The 12,662-nt window shown below is 39.5% G+C and overlaps 1 protein-coding gene across 6 annotated transcripts in view; it reads right to left on the bottom strand.

The window, feature by feature from the left end:
* Fam120c (family with sequence similarity 120C) overlaps window positions 1–12,662 on the bottom strand; it is a 141,542-nt gene that overhangs the window by 9,813 nt on the left and 119,067 nt on the right. For 4 of the 6 annotated variants that reach the window (XM_027432175.2, XM_027432174.2, XM_027432173.2 and 1 more), the window contains 3 exons: window positions 7,116–7,325; window positions 5,242–5,443; window positions 22–160 (listed from right to left, as the gene is read on the bottom strand). In XM_027432175.2, the coding sequence (XP_027287976.1) occupies window positions 22–160; window positions 5,242–5,443; window positions 7,116–7,325 (551 nt within the window). Of the gene's footprint in view, window positions 1–21; window positions 161–5,241; window positions 5,444–7,115; window positions 7,326–12,662 lie in introns of those variants that run through there. The other 2 variants (XM_027432178.2, XM_027432177.2) reach the window with 2 other exon arrangements.

Here is a 12,662-nt window from a genome sequence, read left to right on the forward strand (position 1 = left end):
CCAACTCATTCAAGTACATACCCCTTTCCTGGCCCACCGACTGAAACCACTTGCATGCCAAAGGATCCTCGACTTCTAGAAGATCTGCTGCCGGCCCACTGGCCCACCACCATCCCAGCAATTTCCAGTTTTCCTCCTTGGGGTGGGATTGGATGGAGACCTGGGAATTGAAGAACAGCAGTGGTGACAGGCAAGTGCAAGATAGGGCAAGAGGTGGAACAAAAGTGCTGTACAATCTACCTATTTTTTATCCCCATTTCTCTCTGATAAGATTGTGATAATAACAAGGGAAGCAAATGCAGAGAAGGGGATTGAAGAGCTCTCTCTCTATCCACTTTAATAACTGGTGTATAAGCGAATGATATTTATTTCAACTGTATAGCTTGCCACATAATAGGAATTTGTTTAGCAAAATGTTTTTGCTGGCTCCAGATATATTTTTCCATTTTTAAAAAATTCAGAATTTCCATACATGCATATATGTTTTGTTCAAACCCACCCCATTCTGTTCCATTGTGAATTGTCACTTATCCTTCTTACCACTTTTCTCTCTCAACTTCAACTTCTTGTTTTCAAAAGAATCCACTCAATCGACTTAGTGCTGCCAGTACATGCATGGGTGTAGGGCCATCTATTGGAGCATGAGTAGCCTCTGAGGGGCTACATCCCTGAAGAGAACTGACTCTTGCTCCTCCAGTAGCTATTGATTGCCAGTAGTTACTTAGCTAGATAGACTTCATGGCCCCTTCCTCAGTCCGTGCTGGGATTTTTGCCTAGCTTGATCCTGTTGCGGTCTTGTGCGAGCAATCATAACCACTATGAGTTCATGTGTGCAATGGCTGTCATATCCAGAAAACAATATTTCACAGCACCTCTGGCTCTCACAATCTTTCTATTCACTCTTCTGCAATGACCCCTAAGACATGGGGGGAGGAGAGACAGCACGATATAAATGTCCCACTTAGGGCTGAGAACTGGACATTGCTTTAGTCTTTCACACTGACCAGTTGGGACTCTCTGTATTAATTTCTATCTGCTGCAAATAGAGGCTTCTCTGATGAGGGTTGACAAATGTACTAACCTATGGGTGTAAAGATAAGTACTTAGGGAGCAGCTTAATATATGTCCATTTGGAAGACTAATAGTAAAAAGTAAATCCAATCAGAAAGTTGTTGGTTACTCCCACAACATTCATGCCACTACTATATTAGTGGGTACATCTTGCCAAGCCAGTCATTATTTTGGCTTACAGGGTTCATAGCTGGGTAAGACTGATGATTACTTTGTTCCCCCAGTGATATGCACAGCAACTTCCAGCACTATGAAGATAACTAGCTAGTAGCGATGAAGCTTTCAAGTTGGTATCAGCTTAATTTCTGCATGTTCTATAACTCAAGCATGTGATGTTATTCTGAGTAAAAGGGTCTTACCAACAAGTTCTGGAGAGTAACCAAAATCAACAACAATACCTTACATTGTTTTGGGACTCCAGAGGACCCCACTGACTAACAACATGTAAAGAAGTAGCCCAAATCTGGCAATGTCACTATTGTTTGATAGCCTATAGTGTATGAGAGATGCATTATTCCCCAATTATAGGGTAACTCCACTTAAACTCTCTTTATACATGTCTATATTTTTAGGAAACTTCTGCAGTACTAGGTTTCCATATGGCTTTGTCAAAGGCTTTAGTGTTAGTTTACTTTCCCCATTCCTTCTCTTTTCCTCTGCCCTCAAATAGAAAATGAATTCTTAAAATGTAGTTATTGGAAAATTGTAGATCAAACCCACTTTCTATACAAATATGCCTTGTTACACAATACAGGATTAGCCAGATGAGCAAACTATGTGGAAAAATGAAATAAATACATAATCAAAAAGTTAAGACTTAGCTGGGCATTGGTGGCGCACACCTTTAATCCCAGCACTCGGGAGGCAGAGGCAGGTGGATCTCTGTGAGTTCCAGGCCAGCCTGGTCTCCAGAGCAAGTGCCAAGATAGGCTCCAAAGCTACACAGAGAAACCCTGTCTCGAAAAACCAAAAAATAAAAAAATAAAAAATGAAAAAAGTTAAGACTTGATGATCACCATGGTGCACACCCCTAACCCCAGCACTCAGGGGACAGAGGCAGGAAGATGGCAGCGAGTCAAAGCTAGTCTAGTTAGAACAGTGGGGCAGTTTGAATATAAAATATGCCCTATGGGGTTTAACAATTGGTCCCCAGCTTACAGTGCTTTTGGGAGGTCTTGGGGCCTTTAGGAGGTTGGCCTTAGCTGGGTGATGTGGGCTCCTGGAGGGGTAAGGCTTTGAGAGTTGTAACTGATGCCATTTCTGGCCTGAGTTCTTTGCTTCCAGATTCACAAGGATCAACAAACATAAAGAAAACAAATCACTGATAAGCTCCAGCTTACATGCTTTCCTTACCATGATATACAGTATTTCTTTATAACATAAGTTAAAGTCTCTCTGTCCTCTTAGGTATTTGGTCACAGCCACAAAGAAAGCAACAAAAACTAACCATAACAGTTGTAAAAAACAGGAACATTTCAAGACAAGATGACATGATTATCTCCTGAATACAAGACATTGCAATTGTGTGTGAGTTCATGAGCACAGTGGAGTTTCATAATGTAGCAAGAAAGTTCTAGCTGGGTATGGTGGCACATGCCTGTAATCCCAGCACTAAGAAGTTAAAGGCAACAGGATCAGGAATTCAAGGCCACCTAGGCTACATGGCACTGTGTAAAAAATAAACAGAAAAAGTACCAATGGATTTGGAGTTCTAGTAAGGTCTTTTAGCACATGGAAAGAAACCAAAGGTTAAGAACACTATACATTTAGCCCCTTTTCTAGTTTCATTTCTGTTGTTGTGATAAAACACTCTGAGAAAAAAAGCTACTTGTGGGAGAAAGAGCACATTTTAGCTCACAATTCCATCATAGCAGAGAAATCAAATTACAGCAGATAGTCACATCACATCCACAGTCAAGAGCAGAGAGAATTCGTGTGTGCATGCTTAGCACATGGGGAGTTTACTCTTATGCAGTCCAGGGCCCCAAACTAGGGAAAGGTGCTGCCCAGTTTCAGGCTGGGTCTTCCCCGGGCCAATTACGGCAACCAAGACAATTATCCACAGACATACCCACAGGTTAACCTAATCTAGACAGTTCCACATTAAGACTCCCTTCCCAGTTGATGCTAGGTTGTATCAGGTGGACAGTTCAAATTAACTATCATATCCCAGGCAGTGGTGTCCCATGCCTTTAATCCCAGCACTCAGGAGGCAGAGGCCTGGATCTCTGTGAGTTCAAGGCCAGCTGCTCTACAAAGTGAGTTCCAGGACAGTCAGGACTGTTACACAGAGAAACCCTGTCTTGAAAAACCAAAGAAGCAAAACATACAAAAACAACCATCCCTAAACCATCATAACCTTTGTAGGAAAGTGAGACCCCAAGGGTTTAGTACTACTCTTTTTTGAGACAGGGTTTCTCTATGTAGCTCTAGGTGTCCTGGAACTCACTCTGTAGACTAGGATGACCTTGAACTCAGAGATCCACCTGCCTCTGCCTCTGCCTCTGCCTCCCAAGTGCTACAATTAAAGGCATACACCACCACTGTCCAGCTGCACTTGGTGATTTTATCATGACCTTTTAGAAAGGCAGGAAGCAGGCAGGAGGCTTCTGTGGTCCATCAGTAGTTTAGGCGATGGTAAGAATGTCCCTAGAACTTGGCCTTAGTTAAGGTATCTTTGTAGAATCGGACAATACAGCCACCAAACACACACACACACACACACAACACACACACACACACACACACACACACACACACACACACAAATCAGAGACCAGTTATGTCAGCTTAAAGGGATGGAATGATTGACTCCTTGATTTGTAAGACTTGACTACATAGGGGCCTGACTTCCATATTGCTCATGTAAGCTCACCCTTGAGTTAACTGCAACTGCTGAGTTTTGTGACCTTTCAAGGACTAAGTTCAACTTCCAGCTTTATTGTTTTTAAATAGAGGTGCAACACACAATATACATGTTCAACAGCAAAGATACACTCACCTTATGACAGATTCTTGCTATTTCATGTTAAAATGTCCCTATTGAAATATCCTGGTTCAGAGCTGGTGATGCATGTAGCTCAGAGGTAAAATGCCTGCCTAGAATGTTTAAAGTGCTACCACAAACACACACACACACACACACACACACACACACACACACACACACACACACACACACACGTTGTTCAATATATCAAGAGTTCAGAGTTCAGTTGCCTAAAGTATACATGTCTATTCCTTATTAGACAGAAGCTTGGAAGTCACTGTAATTTATACATACATGTATGTACTTGTTTTCTCTACTAAGATGTAATTTTGGGGGGGTGTATGAATGATGAAATTTCTTTTTTGGTTGCAAATAAGCATATATATTTTTATTTTAATTAGAAAGATTATTTTACATGTTAATCCCAGGTCCCTCTCCCTCCCCTCCTCCGATGCCCCCCACAACTAACACCCTACCTGTCCCATGCTCTTTCTGCTCCCCTGGTAGGGTGAGGCCTTCTGTAGGGGGTCTTCAAAGTTTGTCATATCCTTTGGGATAGGGCCTAGGCCAACCCCCTTGTGTCTAGGCTCAGGGAGTATCCCTTCATGTGGGATGGGCTCCCAGAGTCCATTCCTATGCTAGGGATAAGTACTGATCTACTACAAGGGGCCCCATAGATTTCCAAGGTCTCCTCACTGACATGGAGCTGAAAAGGTAGGCAATGTCTCAGGTCTACCTAGAGTAAATACAGCTATATCAAGCTACTGTCATATTCCAGTACTGGCATGTACTTCAATGCTTTTCCCACAAACACCTTCCTGCAACTGCTCATAAGGAATGAAGAACAATTAACAGCAACCATGAAGATCCAGTTTATATGAAAAATAACTATCAAAATTATGAAATGACAAGTGATTCTTGGCTTTGCATCTGTCCAGATCACACAAGTTCGGATGGTAAGAATCAAATCACTGAGAACCAACCACTACTATTGAGAATGGTCTTAGATTTCAATGGATTTTCTCACCCAGGATACATTATTAGTTGCATTTCAACTATTATACCACAGCATGGAATTCAAACAAGTTAAGATACACCCTAGACTGTTGAGTCTAACTGGCAGTGAACTGGATGGTTTATTATGAAATAAGTTAGATGACACCTCATTCTTAAATACTGACCTGCAAACCCCCGACTCCTTGCTTGAGGGGGAGGTGGAAATGAGCCCATGGCTCTGGAATAAAGAGAAACAGGGTAGAGAGAGGGCACCATGGGAGGCACAAACGTAGGTGACGGAAGTAGTGCAGAAGGTGGTGGATGATTCATGTTGACGCCTTCAAGAATACTCTGCCTCATCTTCTCCACTTTGCTTGCCAGGTCAGCCTTCAAATGAGAAAGAGAAATGGTATTGTTCGGAACTTGCCCCGTGGTTCACACATGGTATTGAACACTCTAGGCACATTCTCATGATTCTCTTCCCATTGTGGGCATTGAACCCAGAGGGAAATGATTCTAGACTCCAGCCCCAGGAAACCCATTTGGCTTCAAAGTTCCCACTCTTCACAAGAAACCTACAATACCAGAATATTAGTTCTGACCAGCAACTTATGAGGAGCAGTATCTATGGGGATGAAAACAAATAGAACAATAAGGACACCAGGAAATGGTTGATTGCATGGTCAACAATTGGCTGGGTTATTCTTTTAGGGGAGAGATAACAAAAATCAGGTAACAGAGAAAAGAAAAAGAAAACCAGATACCTACAGAGCCTTGTAACCTCTGCCATACTCAACACTGGAGACCCTTAGCTCTGGTGAGAGTATGAGTTGTGGAATATTAAGTTATGATGTATATTCATTTATGCTGTGGAATATTTATTTAATGATGCAAAGATGTGTTACAGTCTTTTACATTGCTTTTGTTTAACTCTGTGAAGCTGTGTTAGTTTGCCTGTCTAAAACCTGATTTGTCTAATAAAGAGCTGAATGGCCAAGAGAAATGCAGGAGACAGATGGGTAGGGCTGCCAGGCAGAGAGAATAAACAGGAGGAGAAATCTAGAGAAGTGATGAGCAGGAAAAGAAAAAGAGGAGAAAAAAGGGTCAGTCACCCAGTCACACAGCCAGCATGGAGTAAAAAGGAAAGAAAGATATATAGAATAAAGAAAAGAATAAATAAAAAGCCCAGAGGCAAAATGAGAAATGGGGTAATTTAAGTTAGAAAAGCTGGCTAGAAACAAGCCACGCTAAAGCTGGGCATTCATAAGTAAGAATAAGATTCCATGTGTATTTATTTGGGAGCTTGGTAGCAGGCCCCCAAAGAATGCAAAAAACAAACACAAACAACTACAGGTATGTGCATATATCTAGTCCCAGAGGTTGCTAAACTTCTGGAAAATGTAGGAAAGTAAATACTTCAGACTTTGTGGGCCACACTATGTCTGCCACAACTACTCTTCTGTCACAGCTATGTAAAGGAATGAATGTGGCCATGTTCCAATACAATGTTATTTATAAAGGACAGGGCAGGACAGGAGTAGTTTGCTGACCCTGCTCCAGTCCCTCAGCTTACACCTACCAAACAGATAAAATATTGAGTAAGACTTCCTTTCCCTTGCTTTTTCCTACCTTTCCCAAGGTTATATTGTAAAACGTACTCTATCATCTACTTACTGCTCTCTTCTATTTCTAACCTCCTTCCCCCAAAAATATCACTTAAAAAGTGACTTGCAGTGTTTGTAAATACGGGAAAATGAAATTCCAATAGTTCCAGGAAGGGCATATAGTATATATGGAAATTCTGTGGAGAAGAAATTCTCTCAGTATGAAAAAAGTCATAAAACTTTAAGCTTGGGGATAAAAACAACTTTCTATTGTATGCTTTTGTAATAGACATGTATTAGATTATAGGCTTTGGGGACCATGTTGATGAAATTTAGCTTGGTTCAGACACATTGTCTCATTTCTGTTCTCTGCTGCTCAAATGTTTTAGCTTCCCCGCCCCACCTCTACATGCCTACTGATTCGTTCCTTGAGAGATCAGGGGTGTGTACTGTACCTGGCCATCACAGAGTTCAACCAGGGACACTCGCTCTCGGCCTGCTTTTATGAGCTTGCTCTGGAACAGCTTGCCATCAAAGTAAATCCAGGGGCAGCAGTGTTCCCAAGGGACTGGCTGGCCACAGGCATCATTAGCAAACAGAGCTGTGTCGACCCCACTCATGAATAGGGCAGCAAGCTGAATCCCTCGAGCATCCAGTTTCTCAATCTGAAACCATCACAGAGAAAAAAAATAAGAAATTTTTTTTAAAAATGAAAACTTTAAGTCTAAAACAATCTAAAGTCAATGGCCTCATATGGTTGGTTGCAGTTAAAATGCAGATGTCCTAAAATATTATATAAAATTATCTTCAGGCCATGTTTATAAGGTATATATAAAAGATAAATGAATGTTATAGTTAAGATTTGGGTCCTAGCCTAAGCTATTTTATTGTGTATACGCAAATATTAAAAAGTCTGTAAAAGTCTCAAATTTGAAACATTTCTGGTCATTTCTGTGCATTTCAGGTAAGGGATACCTAACCTGTCATTGGTAACACTGTCATTACTATTATTATTGCTGTTGTTGTTTATTTATTATAATGTCATGTTGACTCTTCCAGCTAAATTAGAACATGTTGGGCTGGCAGGATGGCTTGGTGGTTAAAGCACTTGCTGCCAAGACTGAGTTTGATTCCCTAGGACCCACATGATAGAAAGAGAAAACCCTCTGCACTGTACCCCCAAATAAATAAATAAATAAATAAATGTAAAATATTTTTTAAAAATGATCTTACTCTGAAGCTCAGGCTGTTCTCACCATCACAGTAATCCTCCTGCCTCAGTTTCCTAATACTGGGATTACAGTCATGAGCTAGCATATACATTTCCATAGTCATTTCAGTACATAAGTAGCTTTATGTTGACCTTTCCCTATAATGATTTAGAGCAGTGGCTCTCAACCTTCCTGATGCTACACCCCTTAATACAGTTCTTCTTATCATGGTACTCCCAACCATAAAATTATTTCATTGATACTTCATAACTGTGATTTTGTTACTGCTATGAATTGTAAATATCTGATATGCAGGACATCTGCTTTGTGACCCCCAAATGGGTCACGATCCACAGGTTGCGAACCTCTGATTTAGAGGATACTCATTATTTTGCCCACCAGCCAGAGCACTATTTGCAGTGAAGACAGTGCTGTTCCAGAGACCTGCTGCACTTATGACAGAAATAAGTGTTACACAGCTATGGTCCCACTTATGTATCGTGGTGAGACCAAAATGGTGCCAACAGCCCTGACCCCTGATTCTTGTTACCCTGACTAGTTTGAGTCATACTCAATACTATGCAATTCTCTCTTTAGGGGCTCTCCATTTGAACCCAGAAGTTGTACTCACTGCTCATGAATTTGAAACCAGAATTTTTTTTTTTGCCTTTTAGATGGTATAAAACTAACATTCATCCCTTTTAATAGTTAGAATATCAACATTGCTGTCATTATTATGTAATTCTTTCTCAATTCTCAGTATTAAGTCCTCATTTCTGCCTAAGAAGATATTTGCAAGAGTTCATTTCCTGGAGTTTAAAAATGTAAACAAGGGGAGAAAGTAAAATTCCAACAGAAAAATTGAGAGGTGTAATTAAATCCTTTTTCTTTCCTACTTTGCTGTGGAGAGCTGGAGCTTCTGCACATTCTGTGCTATTCTCTCTCTTAATGTCTCACTGTGTAGAGAAAACATACACATAAACACAGGGTAGTTACATATCTTCACTAGAAGTTGAAAATGACACATTTTGAAGCTATTTACCAATATTTGCAAAACCAGTTTGCTGAAAGTGATGTGATTTGATGCACAATTGAAAAAAATGTATTTTGAAATAACACAGAGACTTGCACTAGATTTTTTTGATAAAATTTTTGACAATCAGGTTTTTTGTCCGAAATTCTTAGAAAATCTTCTGTGTTGTAGCTGAATCTAATGAAATTTTTTATTCCTAAATATATGTTCTCTAGCACATTTTGAACAATTAAATAGATTCATAAGCATATGCCCATGTGAAGTAATTTGTTGGAAAAATTTTGCTTGTGTTTAACCTTCTTATATGTAACTTAAATATAATTTATTATTGGCAAAAAAATTTGAAAATTTCAAAAAGTGATAATTAAAATAAATAGTAATTTCAGTTCATTCTCCAGACTGCTGTCATATGGAAAGTACTGAGATTTGAGTGACGTCGGCTCTGCTGTCGACAGCTATGTGTTGTTTTCAATGAGGCAACATAAAGTAGTGCAAACAGATGGTTGTGCGTCACCATGTGGTTGCTGGGGACTGAACTCAGGGCCTCTGGAAGAGCAGCCTCTTAACCTCTGAGATATCTCTCTATACACATAATAAATAATGAAATCTTTTTTTTAAAATAAAGTAGTGCATATAAGTGGGGATTTCAAGGCCTATAGTGTCTGGTCTGGTTTTTTTTGTTGTTGTTGCTGTTGTTTTATTTATTGTTTTGTGTTTGTTTGTTTTTTGTTTTTGTTTTTCGAGACAGGGTTTCCCTGTGTAGCTTTGGAGCCTGTCCTGGAGCTCACTCTGTAGAACCAGGCTGGTCATAAACTCACAGAGATCCGCCTACCTCTGCTACCCAAGTACTGGGATTAAAGGTGTGCGCCACCAACGCCCAGTCAGTTCTGCTTTCTTATTAACTCTAATTGTCTTTGCTAGCTTGAACAAGAGATACAACCATTGGAAGACCTTGTTTCCTAGTCCATATATAGGGAAAATACTTATACCTGAAAGCACTATTAGATACATATCAGAACAGTTACACAACTAAGCACTAAATACTATCAGTAGTACTATTAAGTATATGAGTGAACTTTGAATTACACTTTCATATAATTGTGCACTTTAACTCTCTTTGTATCAATAAATTGATGCTTCTACATCCCCAAACAAAGAAATACAACTATTTTTCCATTTAAGTTCCATGTTTATCACTTCAGATCCATCTTGTCCATTCAGACACTTAACCTGATTTAGCCATCATCAACACGAACATCTGGAGACAGAAGAGCTGAGTCAAGCTATACCACAGACAGGAAGAAACTGATAAATAAATAAGTAAACAAATAAATAATGGAAGCGTCACTCAGAAAGTTGATATGGAAAAGACAAAAGTAAAATGCAAGCCGCTATAGTAATATTTGAGCCCTGAATTGAGCTATGCCTAAACCATAGTCTTGAAATATTTAGTGAGTCAGTATAGTAAACTGGCATAAGATACAGTAATTGATACTCAAGAAGATCTAGTACTTTCTGCTAATGAATAAGCACAGACCACTGGAGCTGACAAACTATGAATCTTTATTCAAGGCTTAGCATGATTCTACTAAACCACTGCAATGGATTGAATTGCAGTTCTCCGAAGTTTGGACACTGGCCGAATTTGGGGTAGGATCTGTCAAGAGGTAAAGCTAAAAGAGGATGTTAGAATCTTCATCCAATGTCACTGGTGTCTGTATAAAAACTGGGAGCAGGAAAGATGACTCAGCAGTTAAGAGCACTCACTGGCTGCCCTTCCAGAGGTCCTGAGTTCAATTCCCAGCACATGGTAACTCACAACCATCTGTAATGAGATGATCTGGTGCCCTCTTCTGGCATGCAGGTAGAACACCGTATACATAATTATAAATTATAAATCTCAAAAAAGGGAAGAAACTGAAATGTAGACAGAGGCACATAAAATGCAAAATCTGTGAGAAAGCAGTGGGATAAGATGACATTTACAAGTCAGAGAAAAAGCCTCAAGGAGGGGGGATCAACCTGTTACAACTCTGACATTTTTCTTGTAACTTTCTTGTAATATAACAAAGATTGGGTGGCTATATTGTCTAAGCCACCCAGTCTTTGCTATATTGATAGGAAAGCCCTGGCAAACTAACACAACTAATGTTTGCAAATAATAATTATGGAAATCTTCACCTGGTTTGTAATCTCCAGCCTTTGAAACCCCTGATAAATGGAGTCTACAAAATTGAAACTTACCTCCTGAGTGCTGGGACTTCAATTTATTGCTTTTCTCTGAATAAAAAGAAGTTGATAATTTTAAAAAAAGAATCAGTTCTAGACAGATGATGGTGCATGGACTTGGGAAGCTGAGGCAGGAGGGCTGCTGCAAGTTCAAGGCCTGTCTGGACCAATACAATATATCTTATCTCAAACCAACCAACCATCTAAGCATGACAAAGTTCAGCCATAGTCCCAGCTACTCAAAAGGCAGAGGGGATAGGATAATCTGAACCTAGGAGTTGGAGTTCAGCCTAGGTAACAGCAAGTTCCATTTCAGAAACAAAATGTTCCAAAATCTAAAGCATTTTTGAGTGCTGACATGATTCCAAAATTAGAAGAGTCAATACCTAGTCTCATGAGACATGTTGCAGTCAAAAGACAGGTACACTAAAACTGTTGTACAGGATTTGAGACTATATTCTAAGGAAGTGAACATGTCAATAAAGCTCTATGCATAAACATGTAATTATCACATTACATATATTAAGGAAAACTGGAAATAATCTAAATGGCTAACATTATAATTAAATGATATATCCATATGATAAAAATTACTACATTTTTAACACAAAGGAAATATGCACTATGATAAGTAAAAAGAAAATAAAATACAGTTGTCTCTCAGTACTCTTGGGAGACCAGTTTCAGGACCCCTTGAAGACAACTAAATCTATGGATGCCCAAGTCCCTTATGGAAAATTTTATGTTTGTATATAGTCTACATAATCCTTCTATATGCTAAATTAGCTCTAGATTACTTTGTTATGAACAGATTTCATGTTGTATTGTTGGGTGAATAATGACAAGAAACCAAGTTAAGAGGAATCATTTGGATTTTAAAGATTTTTTTTTATTTTATGTGTATGAGAATTTTGTCTGTATGTACACAAGTGAACTACTTTTGTGAAGTGCCCTTGGAGGCCATAAGAGGGCTATGGATTCCCTAGAACTGGAGTTAGGGTTGGTTGTGGGTGTTAGGATACAAACCTGGGTCCTCTGCAAGAGAAGTAAGTGCTTAGAGCCATCTTTCCAGACCCACTGTTTGTTTTCTCTCTTTGAGACAGGGGTTCTCTGTGTAAAAGTCCTGGCTGTCCTGCTCAGTAGACCAGGCTGGCCTCAAATTTGGATATCTGCCTGCCTCTGCCTCCCAACTGCTGGGATTAAAGGCATGCACTACCACCACATTCTATGTAGAGCTGACCTGGAATCATGGGTGATCCTCTAGCCTCAGCTGCATGAACCCTGGGATTACAGGGTAGTGCCATTATACCCAGCCAACAGGTATAACTTTGAAAAATATTTTTGATGCACAGTAGACTCACCTTTTGTATGAAAAAAAACAGTTGACATCATTTAAAAACAATATTCAAAATTCAAAGGACAAATATACAAAAAGACAGCAATGTTTGAATATCAGCACATTGTCCCTCTCAGATTCAAAGAATGATAACATAAAAAATTAATCATAGTATGGAGCTATAAAGATGGCT

This window comes from Cricetulus griseus, chromosome X (genome assembly GCF_003668045.3).
Source record: "Cricetulus griseus strain 17A/GY chromosome X, alternate assembly CriGri-PICRH-1.0, whole genome shotgun sequence".
In the NCBI taxonomy this organism is placed as follows: domain Eukaryota; kingdom Metazoa; phylum Chordata; class Mammalia; order Rodentia; family Cricetidae; genus Cricetulus; species Cricetulus griseus.